The 17,007-nt window shown below is 42.4% G+C and overlaps 2 protein-coding genes across 2 annotated transcripts in view; both read right to left on the reverse strand.

The window, feature by feature from the left end:
* Window positions 1-17,007, reverse strand: part of ripor2 (RHO family interacting cell polarization regulator 2) — a 324,701-nt gene that overhangs the window by 93,556 nt on the left and 214,138 nt on the right. The gene's annotated exons all lie outside the window — the stretch shown is intronic.
* Window positions 731-2,706, reverse strand: hey1 (hes-related family bHLH transcription factor with YRPW motif 1). Its single transcript, XM_033975864.2, has 5 exons — window positions 2,517-2,706; window positions 2,314-2,389; window positions 2,131-2,214; window positions 1,939-2,020; window positions 731-1,668 (listed from the first exon to the last, which is right to left on the reverse strand). The coding sequence occupies exons 1-5, from the start codon at window positions 2,603-2,605 to the stop codon at window positions 1,031-1,033; spliced, it is 969 nt and encodes a 322-aa protein (XP_033831755.1). The 5' UTR covers window positions 2,606-2,706; the 3' UTR covers window positions 731-1,030.

Below are 17,007 nucleotides of genomic sequence, written 5' to 3' on the forward strand. Positions count from 1 at the left end.
GCGTCTTCTGGTGCCATGCGTAAAGGCACAAGGCCACTTTTAATCCAGATGTAATGTCTGGCACCCAGATTAACTGGGGTTGACTAATTATGTTTCATTTATTGAAACTACGTTTTGATTGTTTAGACTGTACGCGCATTAACGTCATGATTTGGTTAATAGGTGGTAATAGGTAAAAAGTGTATTTTGCATAAAATGTAAAGTGTCTTATTGTTACGTATCTACGTATATCGTGGCAATTTTATTCAGTGCAGACAATATTTTATTCAATACAGAACACAACAAAATGCCATATAATTTATATATAAAAAAACTTTTTATTACAGATAAACCGTAATTTCCACCAGAAACATTATAGAAACTGAATTATCAGTGCCTGCTTGTTCTTTGTACAATTATTTTATATACACAGAACCATAAATATCAGGTGAACAGAAACAAAAAATAAACATAAAAAATAAGACTTTTGTGAGTGACAAATTGACATATTTCATCAAATAAAATGGAATTAAAGAGGGGTCAATTTCAAATTTGACTATAAATAATGGAACATTAAAACAATGAACCACATGATCACAGTGAGTGATGGGTACATTTACTCAAACCAAGCTGGTAGCTGACTTCTGTTTACAAGCACCTGGTTTCGGTTATTCCACCCCATAAAATGCTGTAAAAAGGGAGGTCACCTACAGCTCTAACTCTCTTTCACACACGCCTCTCTGTGTGTTAGTTCGGGGCACGGGGGTGGGGTGGTGGGGGGGACATTTTACCCAGGAACTTGACAGGCCACTGCTTGACCATCTGGAAAAGCCATCTCTGATTGGATATCATCAGCAGGTGGGCGTTAACACAATTAATCAATCAGAACAAAGAATAGTTCCTGTTGCTTTTAACTGAGTGTGCCTCTTTACCCAATACAAAATACATATTCTATGGCTACAGGGTGTTCCTCTGGACCTCGAGTTAGAAAAATATTTCTCAAAATCCAAAACTGTCCATGAAAGTCTCTAACAGTCTATAAAGGCTTCAGTCAGAATGCTCCTATCTCCATTCCCCACGGTCTATAGGGTTTCCCAACGCTGGACGCAGGCGCTGGGCTGCTGATACTTGTGGCTGTAGTGGGTGAAATGAGAGGGAACGCACTGAAAGGGAACGGGAAAGCCGAAAGAGACGAGATCAGAGGAGGAGACAGTTTGGAGCCTGTAGTTGGGACAAGGGCCGGGTGCAGGACTGCTGTGGGGGCAGCAGTTGTGGGGGGCACACGAAGAGGCGCTTGTTCTGTGTGTGGGGTCACACTGCCGCTACGCCGGCCCGGGAGGTGACTGTCTGTAGAAGGAGAGGGTGTGCTGGTGGAGGATGCTGTGCTTGTGGGTGCCAGAGGGGTAGTAGGAGCTGTCAATGTGGGCTGGTGCTGGAGAAGGTGCAGACTGTGGGTGAGGTGGGCCGCAGGAGGTGAGCCAAAAGCAGAGCCCCAAGCTAGGTGGCTGAGGCCGGAGTGGGCCTCTCTCTGACTGGCGTAGTTATTGAGGTGTGAGACCAGACGGATCCGCAGAGGGTCGGTGCTGTCCAAGCCCTCGATGATGCTGAGGTAACGGGCCGTCTCTGCCAGGCACTCACGGAAACCTAGACCGCGGTAGTCCATTGCCAGGGCATGAGCATCAAAGTAACCTGAGGGAATGACAAGACAAACATAGGTTTATAGATTTGTGATGATTTGTTAAGTGGAGGAAACTGAAAATAAATTATAAAATATAATTTAATCTGTTTTACAGGTACAACCAAACAGTTCAGTTATTGTTACTTACACTTAATAGTTTCAAAAGATATTTAATACTATAAGGCTTTTATTTACACAGTCTTTTGAAAGCAGGGAGGTTACATATTACATTAAAGAGCTGGGTCGTTGGAGTTTCAAATAAATGCATTTCTAGCTCTCACCTTTGCCTCCAGCTGCATGAAGCATCTTCAGATGGTCCACAGTCATCTGCAAAATCTCTGCCTTCTCCAGTTTGGCCGAGCCCTTTATTAGAAGAAAATCATATAATTAGATTTAACACAACTATGAGGGAACTTGTGTTGCCTGGATTATGAACTTAAATATTTGCATTAAGAGCAAGTTGGTGCGTTTACCTGTTTTTCAAAGGCGCTGGGGACGAGTCTGCGCAACTCGCTCAAACTGTTGTTTATTCTGTCACGACGTCGTTTCTCAATAATCTGAATAAAAACAAGTCTTTATTAGCCACGGTCTGATGACAGCTTTACCATAAACTTCAGGTTATACTTTAAATATATTTGATAAAAACAGTGACTTACTCCTCGCCGTCTCTTCCTCGCCTGCACCTGAGTGGTCGTGGTCGGGGACAACGAGCCGAGAGGAGAACTCAGATTCCTAGAATAAATGAGATGTAAGTATTAGATAAGTATTAATATATTGAATGTTTGAATATTTCCCATCTCTTCAACCAGAGACGACTTTTACAAAGAGTCAAACAGCTCAAATTAAAATAAATGCGTACCCATTCTCGTCTGCGCTCTCCTTCTCCACCTCAATGGCCTCATCCAGTTCGCTGTCCGAAGAGCAGCTAAAATCATGGTTCCTTTTCATCTTTGAGAAAGTTTTACAAAGTTGTTGGAGTCTGCGATAATAATCCGAGTGCGCTCTGTTCTGCGCTGGAGCCGCGTCTGCGCAGGTTCTGCAGTGCGCCTCTGTTTGAAGCGCAGTCCTTTCCCACGGTGTCATTTCAACTCTACAGGCAGCCAAAAGGGGTGGGACGGTGTGTGGGGTCCACCAATCCCTGAACAGCAACGGGGTTGAGTGACAGTGCAGTTGGCCCAAGCAAAACTTTGTCCGCTTTGATAGAAGTAGAGCTGAGAAGAAGGAGAAGACATCTCACTTTGAGCCCCTGTCAGAGTGAAACCGAGTTACATGAAAGAGATTAACACAACTACACAAAACATTCATCAACTTTCACACTGGATTATGACAGATCTATCAAAACACAGACAACGCGTTCAAGTGAAAGCATTTTTTTGTTTCTTTCATGATTTTGTGAACAGAAAAACAATATTGTCAGGTCCTGAAGAGTGGGTCAAATGCAGAGGGCATATTTCCCCATGTGAGGACAGTAGAATGTGCCTTATGTCACAGATAACGTCTGCGCTGGGTTTATGACGAGCCTATTCATAATGTGGAGTCTGGATGTGTATTGGAAAAAGCTCCAGGCTAACTCTTGTTTATTGGGGTAATTGTTTTGGCATTATCAGTTAAAGCTCTGTGTCAGTCAGTTTCTGTTAACACCAGTCGTGTCTCGTGCTTGATGTCTTGGTTTTGGTGCGAACGTGTGAACTCGTAGTGATTAATCTTAATCACAGAGATGATCTCTGCAGAAACTTTGTCAGCGGTCCAATGGCCTCACGGTCCGCGCCTGCTGCCCCCCGCCCCTCTGTGTGTCCCGCCGCTGATGAGGAGTGGCTGGCCGGCTGTCAGCACGCGTTGGCCGTGGGAAAGTTCCCCAACCGGCGCTGATAACCAATCAGAGACCGACGGCCGTCTCCGGCGCTGGAATGAATGGAGCAATTGGTCGGGGCGACGGGCGGTCTGAGAGCGAGCGTGTGAACCTGTAATCCAATACTAACTCAGCCCGGGAGCAACCAGAGGAAGCCACCGTCTAATCTCACCCCACACACAGACCACATGCACCAGAAGCACAGGGGACATCAAGGGCCCGTTAGTCCGCGTACAGTCTGTGCACCAGCCCCACAGCGCTGCGCACGAGGGCTCCGCAGCGCAGTCACCCATTAGTGCGCCACTACAGCAGGCAACAAGTCCCTGTACAGAGCTGCTACACAGCGCAGTCTCCCGCTTTACTCTGTAGGCTGCAGTCGTCCTTTTAACGTATAGCACCTTATATGTATGTCAGCAATATATACAACAAACACATGGTTTCCAAAGTTGCCACGTCTCTTTTCATTTCAAGGCTGTTACTGAGTCATCACTGTCATGAGAGTGTAGCCTACTCAAAATATCCTAGACAGAAAATGTTTTATGTGGCAGTGATTATGAGCTATAGGCCACACGTACTCCGGAAACATAAAACTATGATTCATGTGAAGTAGCACAATGCTCATAGACTACAGCCTGAACGTCTCCAGTCATTTATCACAGGTATGGTCAGATTGACATATCTTCATTCTTCACTGACAGATACACTGAATTCCACTGATCAGCTGGTGACGACACCAAAGGTAAACGTACCAGTTGATTGTAAGTAGATGCAAACATAATGGTCACACAGACAGACAGACAGAGCATGTTCTTGTTTGTCTTATAAGAATGACAGGAAGCACTTAGGGCTGTTTTCATCTTATTGTTGTTACAAGGCTGCCACACAGATGCTCTGACCAAGGCCAAGGCTGTGGACCACAACATCAAGACAGTGGACAAAATGTGCAAAAAATATTATGTACATACACTTTTTACATTTACTTTTCATTTTAGTATTAATTAATACATTATTTTATTTATTTATTTTTGCAAACATCAATATTTACAACATGGAGTACATATGTACAAGTGTGAAAGGAACATTTAGAGTACAAACAAAAGTGAGGGAAATATGGGACGTAAGACAGAGGTTTGTAGTTAGGCCCATGCCAAAGTAAAGGGGGAGATACACCAGCAGAGGTCATAAATGATGATAATAAAACAAAAAAGGAAAAAAAGCTCATAATAAACACATATATACACACGCACACACACATGCGCGCGCACACACACGCGCGTGCGCACACACACACTAATATCATACACTTTTTTAATGCTAAGAATGCATGAATAAAATATATGCATTAAACTGTTTCAGGACTTACTTCAGTTTTTATTTTAATTTGTTGGCAACGGATTTTATATCATATTCCCCTTCTGTTGCAGCTCCGTTAATTTTGAAACGAAGACTTTAGAGAATGTTCCGCGACCTTTTAGTAGAATAACAATAATCATAAGATAGCTGCATGAAAAAAGATGATTACATATGAATAAAACCATGTTTATATGGATCCCACATATTTTGACTACTGCCTTACACCTCATGTAGATTAACCTTGTCTTTATTGTTAAGCTCCTGTGTGTGTGTGTGTGTGTGGGGGTGTGTGTGTGTGTGTGTGTGTGTTTGTTTACATGTCAGGATCTCAGCAGTGGCAGAGTGGGAGTGACGTTCACACACAAGTTAGTGCAACTTGAAGCCATTGTCACAATAAACACAGGTGTGCTCCTTCCACAGTGGTCCCTTTGACAGTTGTGTGCGTGTGTGTGTGCGTGTGTGTGTGTGTGTGCGTGTGTGGGTGGGTGCTGGGGCAGGACGGGGGGTGTGCTCTGAGCCTCCCTCTCTTGTTGTATTTCAAGTTCACCCAGAGTTCCCACGCTGTTATTTTCTGCCCGGCGCTCTTTGTTCTACCGGTCTCATCACATGTTGTGATTAGAGCCGCCCTTTGAAGGTGAGGGCACCGGACCAGCGACATCATCCAGAAGCCCCGCCCCTCTCTTCCTCCCTCAGCGAATGAGGACACAGAGGCATCACACCAGAGGACATAACAATTCCAAATCACCCATCTCCACTGCTCTCTGCTGTGGTAGTCTTCCCAGGCCTGCAGCCAGGGGATCAACTTCAGACGGACTACAAGGGACGGGGAGAGCCGGGGTTTAGACCTGGTTTAGTCCAGATCAGAGCTGGGTGTAGTCTCATTACAGTGCAGGAGTGGTGATTATGTTTTAAGCTTGTACATGATTTAAAAGTTTAGTCATGGTTTTATTCCAGTCAGAGGCGGTGGTGCTTTTCAAAACACAAGTTAAAGTCCCCAGTATGTAACTTTTTAGATTAATATAAAAGTCTTATTTGGCCTGGAGGACAGCCTCCTCCTGCTTTTTTCCATGGAAACATTGTTCATTTGGCAATAATATTCTACAATATGGCACAAAACTCATAATGAAGAATGTTCCTAAGTATGGTTTTAACTTTCTATTTCCATGGACCCACAGAAAGTTGACAAATCAACAAGAAAAATACTATGAAGATCATTGAAGTCAACAAAAGATTTGCTGTAAGAACAATATTCTGTTTCTATATATGTCTCTCCCATGTTTCTAAAATATTTAGAGTAAATGTGGAGCTTTTCCTTTCTCCTTGTGGTTATACATCACATCACTGCATGTTACACTGATTCTTATAATGATGTGCTGATATTCAATCCAAGACAAATGTCACCTGTAGTTTAATCTGTCAGAATGGAATATATTACAGAGATCACACGAGTAAACGCATATGGTCTGTGGTCTGGATAGGAAAATGGGAACATGCAGAATATCTTTAATATTATGTTTGATATTAAGTTTCTGCTCAAAGTGCAGCTATGCTTTCTTCTTTATCAAATAGATATCAAACTTGTGCAGGCGCTGGGCTTTGAAGCGAGAGTTTATTCGTTGTTCACCCAAGTGTATCTTATTTGGGATGTGTAAATATTTTTACTTATCCACTCAACGGTCCACATGTCATCAGATATTTAGCCTTCGATTTGTTAGGGTTTGATTTCTTTCAAAAATCTTAGTGACTTCCGTAAGTTTAAATGAAGCAAAACGCCGTGTTGATGGACTGACAGTGATAAATGATACTTCTGTTGCGTTCAGGAACTTTCAATTACAGCTAAACCAAACAAGCTAATGCTAAACTGTGAACTGCCAAAGTGCTGTCTGCACTGTAGAGGAAGACAAATGTATATATTCTGGTTCAAACAAACACAATTATCAGTTCTTTCAAGCGCTCAAATGGAGGTCTTTCTTTTACATGTCTGTTGTTGGCATGGCCTCTCTCCATTACAGTATGTTGTGGCATTTTCTGAGTCACACTATGAGTCAAATGTCAGAGGCAGATGTGGTTTCTTTGAGAGAAAATTGCTTATGGTTCAGCCCTAAAAGTTGTGAGTTGTGATTTTGAAAATCCACAGTGTATTTACCCTAAAGTAATATAAATGCAATTCAAAGGCATACGCTTTTATGGGAACTTGTGTTTAATATGGATGTCTACTTTATTTTTCATTGTTGACCCTTTGCCATGTGGCCATAATCCAAGACCTGATGTAGCCAGAACAATGATGCAAACAGCTGGATGTAGAACTCCTCAGAAAGCATCATGAAATAAATGATTTATCAAAGAGAGTGAAAGTTATACCATGGGAGAATAATAGGGTAATCAGTGCTGTGGCGTCTGCCTGGTGGCCACAGGCAGTTGTTGGTCCAGTCCAAACAATAGGAGCTGCTTCACTGAACCCCTCACAGGGTGCGTCTTGTTTTTATTTATAAATAGAATTGTGTGAAGCTTGGAGGAAGGCTAACTTTGTGTCTCGGGACAAGCCAGAGGAAGTGCTGTCTAATTCGGCACTGTGAGACATTGTGCATGATAGAGGCCAGAATGGGATACATCTGCATTGTTTATGGAGGGAGCGTGTGACAGGGGTAAAGGTGTCTGCTATTGTCTGGGAGCAGAGGGGAGGGGGTGAGGACGTGCTCTTATTGTTGTGCCTGCTCGGCCTCTTGACTGCAGTGTTTTGAGCTGTGGGCTGTTGTCACACAGGGAGCAGGTCTGTGAGAGCGGGTCAGCCTATTGAGGAAGTGCAGCGTTGTGTCAGAGTTGACCCACTGACATTCATCCCTGTCCCAGGCCCCATGGGAAGTGTTCTCATCTACTGCATCTTTCTGCGCTGTCACTCTGAGGAACACACACACACACATTCAAAACAAGACTGTGGCCTAAATAAACAATAATCTATGTAAAACCAATTCAGTAAGAAAAAGTGAACTGCTAACATGACTGCTTAGTTACAGGATAACATTTATAAGTGTGATTTGTTTTATTTGAGTTAGTGTAAACTTTTGATACATGAAACCTTGTGTCAGGGAACACTGATGCGCCTTATTCAGGTGTGACTAGATGTGTTCTTCAATTTGAGATGTGTCATTCACTGATTATTTAAAGTTACTGCACACTAGCCCACCCAGCTCTGTTGTATTCTCACATAATATCACAAGATTCTATCAGTGTTACTTCTGTCTGATACTGTGCCGGCTTTGGTCTGACAGAAGAAGACCAGAGAGCACGGGTGAGTCTGAACAAAAGTGAGGTGAGGGGAAGTTGAGGGGGAACACGATTCACTACTATTGGTAAAAAAACAAAAAAACAAAAAACAAATAAGCTTTCAGATGGTAGCTTTAATGCAATAGTTTTTCAATTGGTGTCATTTGGTAATGTTCAAGTGGCTGGTGTACCATGAGATCTATTCAACAAAAAGTGTGGCAAAAAAGTTGAAAAACACTGCTGTGAAATACATTGCCTGTGAAGCTTGTAGATACAGTATATATTTCTTTCTCAAACATCAGGAGCTGAGCTAAAGTGCAGTGTGCCACCTGTCTGAGCTTGCATTAACCGTACTCTTTAATCCAGTCTGGTTCACTCGATACGACCCTTCAACAGGTGGATGACCCCTCAGCTGCCGTGGTCCTGTCCCATCTCAGACACTCCAGACATGAGAGAGTGTAGGGGGGGATGTACCTGCTGCGTCTGTGCGTCTGCGGGGCATCACGCTTCAGTGCAGTCCAGGGGGTAAGATTGAAGAGGGGCTTTGGTCTATGGGCTTTGGGTGTGACTCATGTCTGGACAGGGTGAAACTCCTGGTGGGTGGCCACTGCTGGAATCTGGAGAACTCAAGTGTTTGTTTAACTTTCATCTCACTTTTGGGTAATAATTCGATGATTGTGATGATTATCTGACCCTGTCACACTTTCAAAATGCCCTTATGGCCTTGACAAACATGTGCCCCTTTTCAGCAGGTTTCATAATCAGTGACTCAAGGCTAACAGTGACCGCCTTCAGCATGTGACAAGTGTAATGTGAAAGTTAAATGAAGGAAATGTGGTAGATCTTAAGGATTTTCTACTACTACTGTGTGACCTGCACGCTTCAGTGGGCACATATGTCGCAAAAAATACTGTAGATGTAACAAATGTCTGATATTTTCAATGCACCTTATGCAAACTGTCAGAGCAAAAACGTTTTTCTTATCTTAATTTCTTTTCTGGTGGGGGTTATGTCACTTGGTCTGTTTGCAATGTTCAACAGTCTGATCTCCGGAGAGGTGAAAAAATGTTCACTAAGAACGTAGGCTTGTCAAGATATTTTTATGAGCAATAAAAACAGCTGTAATGAAACTAGTGCTATGATTTTAACACCACACTACACACAAGTTACACACATACCTGAGATTGTGGGGTACACTCAGAGAGAGAAGAACTACATTGATTCACATTAGAAAAAGCCACAAAGAACACACAGTTAGACACAAATAAGCATCAAATTTTCTCGAGTGGAAGATGAGCCACTCTGCAGCCAATTTAACAGCATCTTGTTGTAACACTGAACTGACTTTGACAACAGCAATGTATGTTTTTGCAGATTTTGCCACAACACATAAGTTCAACTGTAGAACTCAGTGTTTTGTGGACGCATGATTTTCAGTGGTACATTTCTGTTTCTATACATAATGGCTTTTTGGCTCACTGTTAACGTCACTCATGTTTAGCCACTAATTTGATAACAAGCCTGAACTGCTTCAACATGTTTTAGCATTTGACATTTGGCCCAGGCAGGCACCGCCACCCTCTTCCTTAGTGAAGTTTTGGGGTCGGTCCTGTCTAAGGATAGGACCCCCCCCCCCTTTCCCCGTCTCCCTCGTTACTGCCCCCCCCCCTTCTCCCCCCTGACCTGTGTAATGATAGCAGGTCAACAGTTAGGTTGTGTGAAGTAGTTGTGTGCAGCTACAGAGCGCGTGAGCTGTGCCTGGGAACCAAAGCTGGCCGTGTGATCCCGTGAAATCGATCTTTTTAGATGGGGGGACTGTGGTTGTGTGTTTATATTTATGTGCTGTCGGTTGCAGGACGGGGCAAAAGGAGGAGGAGGTGGGTCATGACAGGAAACAGTAGATCCCTGTCGTGCTGTGACCAGGATGCCCCGTCTGAGAACTGTCTGAGAAGTGACAGGAGACAGAGAGGAGAGTTCAACTTACAGCCAGGAGACAAGAAGGATATGTATATGTCTGAATTAGGAAGGCACGAGACACTCTGCATATCTATAGGTTTTTATTGGTTAAATACAGAATCGTTTTGGCCATTTTTGGTATACTTGCACTTTAGGAGAGTTTCATACAGTAGTTTGAATACACAATTTATTGCATAGGATTTTTATCATGGCCTGTATTACTTATTTTTTATCTATGCGTGTGTGGAAAAGCAAATGGGGACCAAGGATATGAATAAATCTTTACATTATACTAAACAAAAATTGAACCAATAACGACACATGAGATAAACCAAGGCAATAACTAAAATAAGGCTTTCACAACTCTGCTCACTGAATAGTAATTTATGTTGCACATGGCTAGAGTAATAACTTCTGTTCATGTAAATCTTCTTAGATCAGTGGGAATGTTATTAGTTACTCATTCTGTATATGTAAAACCATTTTCCAAACAGAAATATTGCCTTGTCACAATGGTCTAAAATATTTAGTGTTAGTTAAATGTTACTAACTTAAATGTTACTTACTAAAAAGGTCTTGAATGCATTAAAAAATGTGTCCATCAGTTCAAAGAGTGCCCCCTGTTGACTGTATGTTTGTGCATGTGTGTGTCCATTTACGCTGTCAGAGGGGACTCACTTTCATCTGCTGCATCTGCTCTTCCTCTCTTCATGTGTCTGTACATGGGACCACTTCACTCATTCTGCCTCTCTACAGCCTGTGCCGCTAACCCAATCGTCCTTATTCAATCAAGCAGGTCCCCCAGTCTTTTACAGTGTCTGTCTGCTCCTCATGGGGACAGTGAAATCTATTAGTGAGGACTTCTGATGTCTGATCCTCTGTACTTACGTGGCACGCCCCAAACGGCATTCTTTGAGGTCTGCAAAGAGAAAAGTCAAATACCCAGTTAGCATTATCTTTGAAGCGTTGCCACAGTTGTCCATAAGAATCAGAGTCAATGTAAAGTAATGGAGGCACGGAGAGAGCAGTGGGCTGTCACTGTCACTACAAAGGGGCTTCATATGGGTTTAATAATACAACAAAGACAAATGTGCTCTGTTACTGAACTTATAAAGACTTATGAAGAAGTTATGGGACATTATCTGTGAATATATAAAATAAAGATTGTGTTGAAAATACGTGGCTAAGACACGGCTATAGCATAAATAGCACAATATGTTTTTGATATGTATGTGAAAAATACATTTAGACTCAAACATTCTAGCAGATGTTGCTCTATACTACAAATAGGATCAGTTAATGCTGCTTTTCACTGATGCAACACAATTTTGAGATGTTGAATGTGTAATTGTTGCTTCTTACTCTATGTCACGGACCTGATTTCAAACTGTGCAAGCTGAACAGTAAACCTGCAAAGATTTACTTACTTACATCACATTTATTGCTGCATCAATAGATTCATAGAGTTACACACATAAAGAAAATATATTTATTGATAATATGAAATAACCTAAGAAAGCTGTTCATCCATTTACAGCAGCTTCAGTATTGTCTTGTATGTTGCACGTTTAAAATAACACTTAGGCAGTGTCTGATGCAAAAAGATGAAAAGAAAATGGACAGTAGGTCCTCTCCTCTCTGTGGGAAGTCTGTGCTAAGAGTGTATGACTTACATGTTGTTATTACATCACTCAAGGACCGCACTGAAAACATTCATTAGATCCACTTCCCCGGCTTGTTTGCTTTTGGACTTGTGAGTGACGTGTGGGCCTTTGTATGACTGTGTGATTGTGAGGTAGTATTGTGTGTGTGTATATGCATGTGTGTATGTGTGTGTGGCTAGTCCAGGCTGATTGCTGTTTATTTGGCCAGTGGCTGACACAGAGTGGAGCAGTCAGGAGCAGCTCTGACACTGCTCTTTTTACTGGGTCTCTGTGGTCGGAGGAGGACTAACAGTGGGGTCACGCTCCCTGTCCACCCCCCAGGCACCAAAACCATGGGACACTCACTTCCTGTCTGTGTTGCACTTTATATGAACTAATATACAGAAAGGATGTTCAAAACTGTAATCATAATGACATATTTTAACATACCATTTTGCAAAATCATTGTAGATTAGCAGATTAAACCATTAATCTACATAAAACGCTACGCTGTAATATAACAATGCTTTACTCTCTTTCCAAAAGTCTGGTTTTCTCCAACCCGACTTTTCTCACTATAATGGGTTTGGCCATGACATATGTCTTAAGACCATTGAAATGTTTCTTCAGACTCACCACCATTTCAAATTGCATTCGGTCCAGGAAAGTCTATAGAGATCCTTAATATAAATAGACTGAAACAAAACATTTACAGTGTGGCTTAAGTGAACCAACTGAGTGGGAAGATTGTTTACAAACCGAAACCTGAAAAACTTTCTACTGAAGCACTAGTCTGTTTCTTAGAGTTGTTGCCTACTGTCTTTCGATATCAACCTAAATAATCCTTTAACATCTCACACCCCATTGTGTCCTAAAACCATATAAGATCCTCTCCCCAGTTTCCCCCCAGACTTGAGTTTAAAGTTGAACAAATCGGTTGGAGGATTTTGTGCTTTTGCCTGCGCTGGGCTCATGACCGGTCACAGTCTAAAGCTGCAGCACAGATGAGCGATAACACACGCTGACATACTCAAGATGGCCTCTGCGACATGCACACTAACTCAAGCGTGTAATGGGACATACTGCCGTAAAGGGGTCAGCGCTTCTCCGTCTGCTGTGCCGTGCCCCCTATCCACACACGGGATAAGACTACAACCTGTGGGGAAGGAGGGGCAGGACGTCCACACAGCTGTCTGAACGAAAGCTCTGAGACTTGTCCCCCATAAGCGCTTCCCAGGACTGAAGCGGGACGGGGGAGAGGAGGGGGGGAGGAAGGGGGAGGAGGGGGAGAGTGACTGGTGAGGCTTATCAACTATACTCACAAAAACACAGTAGACAGTGGGGCTGGACTCAAAGTGACAGTACAAATAGACTTGTCATAGCAAAATCTTAAGCCTATCTTGCATAATAAAATAACATATAAAAAAATATATAAATTAAATGATCTCCAAACTTTTTTCTGAGTATACCACTAGAGAAAAATCTTGGCAAACATCTATGCTAATTGTTTGGTTTCAGATGGCATCATATTCTATAGGCCAATTACATAGCATTTTAGTGGTCAATATGAATTCAAATGGGGGGCAGCTAAAATGTATTGTTAAAATACTAAATGATGTTGTAATACAGCAAGTTCTTGGTTTTAGGCAATAATTGTAATTATTAAGCTCAACACTTGCGAATCTTTTGGATATTTAATGGCAAAGTACAGTGTAATCAATAGTGAAATCTGGCTCATGCCCACATCTGGGAGTATGAAATCATCACATTGTACAATCTGAAAACTACCAATGTTTCCCCTCCAAGAGTAAAAGTCAAAGGCAGCATATTGTGACATATAGCCAATATACAAAATGAATTGAAATAGTTGTTTGTAAAGCTTAATGAAGCCCAATCTTAAAACAATAACATGAAACTTGATTTTTTTTAATTTATTTTTTAATTCAATTAAATTTTATTAAATTGTACAAATTGTTATGAGCATGTGGTGGAACCCAAACTAGCTTTTTTGGAAATCTGTTTCACTTGTATTGTTACATTTCAGAAACAGCCCTACAGAAGAGATGATGGGCCCCATACAGTGCTAAAGAGTTTCAAGTACAAGTCGTCAAAGCAGACACGAGCCCGCTGTTGCTCACATGCTCAGTGAGATTGCAGACTGGACTTGTGTGTGCGTGTTGTGATTGTACAAAGGCGGCTATTTTAGTTATTTGTTGAGGCCTTGCGGTATTCGGTCCGTGCCATGTGAAAACATGCAGGCCACTCAGGAATACTCCCGTGTTTATGTTCACTCCACGCTGTGTTTGTTGTGCCTCCAGATGGAAATAGACAGAGGCTGGAGGTTCGCAGCTCTCACAACTGTCACAACTGTCACTTGTCTCACATCTGCCCCACTTCAGTGACAAAAATGATGACAGAGATTCAGATTTTTGGAATTTATAAGACACTAACAGCATAAATATTGTGTGCAGATTTGAGATATTGGTTTATGTAATATATACAGCAAAGTTAAGATGTGCTTAATATTCTTTGTTGTTTAACTTTATTTTTTATTGGACAGGTCAGGCTGATCTAGCATGAAGCATCACAAGAGCATGAACAGTGGGTGAAACAAATTGCCAGAACAATCTGTGTTTGTGCTGCAGCCTCCACTCTTCCACTTCCACTTCTTCTTTTACAAAAGTATACCTGCTAATTCAAAGGAAGCCATTGCAGCTGTGAATTCAAATAGACCACTAAAATGTAGTTTAATGACATTCAAAATTAATATATAAATGTAAAAAAAAATTGCCTTGTTTTTGTTTGTTTTTAATTTTGAAGAACTCCCAACATAATAGAGCATTCAGCCTAAACCACTTTTCCCTTGTGTGTGCACAAAGCCACTGTCTCCTCCTTGTCCGTAAAACCATTAGATTTACACATAGGATGGCTCATAATGAGAGAGTATGGTGAAGCAGAAGAGAAACAGTCTACAGTGGAGCTGGTGAGGCCCCTTGAAGACTTGTGACATGCACACAATAGCTGCAGACTTAGATTTAAAGGCTGGCGTTGACCACACATATTTGCTTTGTAGCTCTTTTAGCCAATTCTCATGAATATTTTGGAGATTGTTTAGGCGTCAGTGTGCTGTTGTGTTCACTGTTGTGGTTATCGACGCACTGCTGTTATAAGGGAACCCATTATGATCTGGGCAGCAGTTAAGAGGCTGGTGGTGTGTTTGTTGTGTGTGGGACGTCCTGGGACCAAGTCACTGAGGAGAGACAAGAGGCGCGACGCACAGACCAAATGAGGAAAGAGCAGATTAAAGGGGAGAGAGAAAATAGACAATGGAAGACAGGGTCATCTGAAAACAAATGGTTATAAATGTTAGACTAAACAGTTTGAACACAAGCCAGAAATCATTTCTGCTGGATGATTTATTTTCCTAATCAAAAACACGCAAAGATAAATATAGTCATAAAACCTTTACAGTACACAGCAGCAGTGGATCTTTTTTTCTACCTTTTTTTAATAAATGAGCATTGGCTTTCCCACCACACACCTGTCATTTGATTCCTGACTCAGTGTGAGAAATCATTTTGTAATTTCAAATGTTGTTTTAACAAAGTGGACTGGGCTGGTCTGCAGTAGTCTTCTGTGCAGCAGCTGTGGATCACAGCGCTCCTCACGTCCTTCACATGCTGTCGTCATACTTCCTGTATTTTGACCAGCAGCCATGATGTCACTTCCTGTGTGAGGGTGCGGACCAGCTGCAGCTCTGTTTGACATGTAGAGGACATGACAAACAGCATTACTCAAATCAGTGTCCATAGTGTCTGGAGATAACAATTATCAACTGCTGATGGGAGAAAATTAGCTCATTCATTTTTTTTTTCACTTGTTTTGAAGCAGGTGCACAACTGCACATCTGGAAAAATGCACTGAAGCATGTGAACTAACTGTGCTGTGGCTGCATAACAACACTGACAGCTGTGTAGGTCCTTTGACAGATTACTGGAAAAATGACAAAGGTATCAAGAATGAGAATGTTTAGATTAGTCTATGTTGGCTTTTATAGCAAGTTTATGAATGAAGAGGTAATTTGCAAACACTAAATGTTCTGTGCTGTAAATAAATATGTGATGGGCAGATGCCAGTGTTTACAGGGAGCTGATATAATCTCTTACTGACTGCACCAAATTGACAATACAATGCAAACCTGGCTATACTTGACATATGGTTATTGTTGCACTCTTTCTTCATTGTGCAAATGTTTTGGAGCAGCATACTGAATATTGGCTGTATATTATTTTACCATTTACAGTTAACTTAATACTTTTGATTCAAACTCCCATTTGACCATAATATTATTATTCAAAATCGATTATCTCTTCTCTTCCACTTCCTTCCTCCAGCCGCCCATCTGTTGCTCCCTGCGTTTCGCTGCTGGCCCATGTTTGCTGCGTGCGTTCTTGTTAGAGTGACCCCTTTCTACAGTCGGTGTTTGGGGCGGTCAGCCTGGGACACGTGCTTCATTGACGGGACAGTTCTGGCACCGCTCCTCTCGCTCCATTTATTATCCGGACTCTCCCAGGGCCCACTGACTCACGCTTGCTCAAGGAATCCACAAACAGAAAAATATTCAGCCCTCAACAGTGTGAGAACTTGTGCGAGGTCTTTTCGCCTCAGTCACACAGATGTTGGGTCTTGGCACCTCCGCAGGTCCAGCTCGAGGGGCCGATCTCGGGGGGGACGTGGAGGGCCAAACGGGGGCCCTAGAGCCAGGATGAGAGCTTCCTTTGTGGGATACAAAGCATTGTCTGTGCTGGGAAAGACCGTGGGGATGGGAACACCGCCCAGAGCTGGACATTGAGCAGCCATTCGAATGTGTGTTTATGGGACAGAGGAGTGTGGGAGAGAGAGGATCTTCATATGACACTCATGGACAATCAGGAGACCACTGTTACGCTGTGTGAAATCTGCCTGACGGTGTCAGAGGGGCAGCTGGAGGCACAGGCCACCACAGTCACACTCAACATGTGAAGGAAATAGAGAATTAGGGTTTGATCATAAAGCAGCTTTGATGCCAGTGCACAGCTTCTTGGGAACTTTTGCTTATATAGGGATCATTGTAGAATAAATTGAAGCAGCCACAGAGTTGTAAGAAGAGGCATGACACTGGAGGCATGTGACTGGAGAAGTGGGTTTACCATCGATATGGGACCCACAAACTTGCACGGTCAACATTTTGTGCTATTCTCCAATCTAGTTATGCTTCTGTTGGCTAATGCTGAGCTGGCAATGTT

Source organism: Periophthalmus magnuspinnatus, chromosome 11 (assembly GCF_009829125.3).
Source record: "Periophthalmus magnuspinnatus isolate fPerMag1 chromosome 11, fPerMag1.2.pri, whole genome shotgun sequence".
NCBI lineage: Eukaryota > Metazoa > Chordata > Actinopteri > Gobiiformes > Gobiidae > Periophthalmus > Periophthalmus magnuspinnatus.

What these genes read in the sequence shown, in the direction of transcription:
- hey1 (XM_033975864.2), bottom strand. Translation starts at nt 2,605, where the DNA reads ATGAAAAGGAACCATGATTTTAGCTGCTCTTCGGACAGCGAACTGGAT. An exon ending in CCAGCGCCTTTGAAAAACAG is followed by an intron (nt 2,021 to 2,130) that starts GTAAACGCACCA and finishes CTTCTAATAAAG; the next exon opens with GGCTCGGCCAAACTGGAGAA. An exon ending in TCATGCAGCTGGAGGCAAAG is followed by an intron (nt 1,669 to 1,938) that starts GTGAGAGCTAGA and finishes TCATTCCCTCAG; the next exon opens with GTTACTTTGATGCTCATGCC.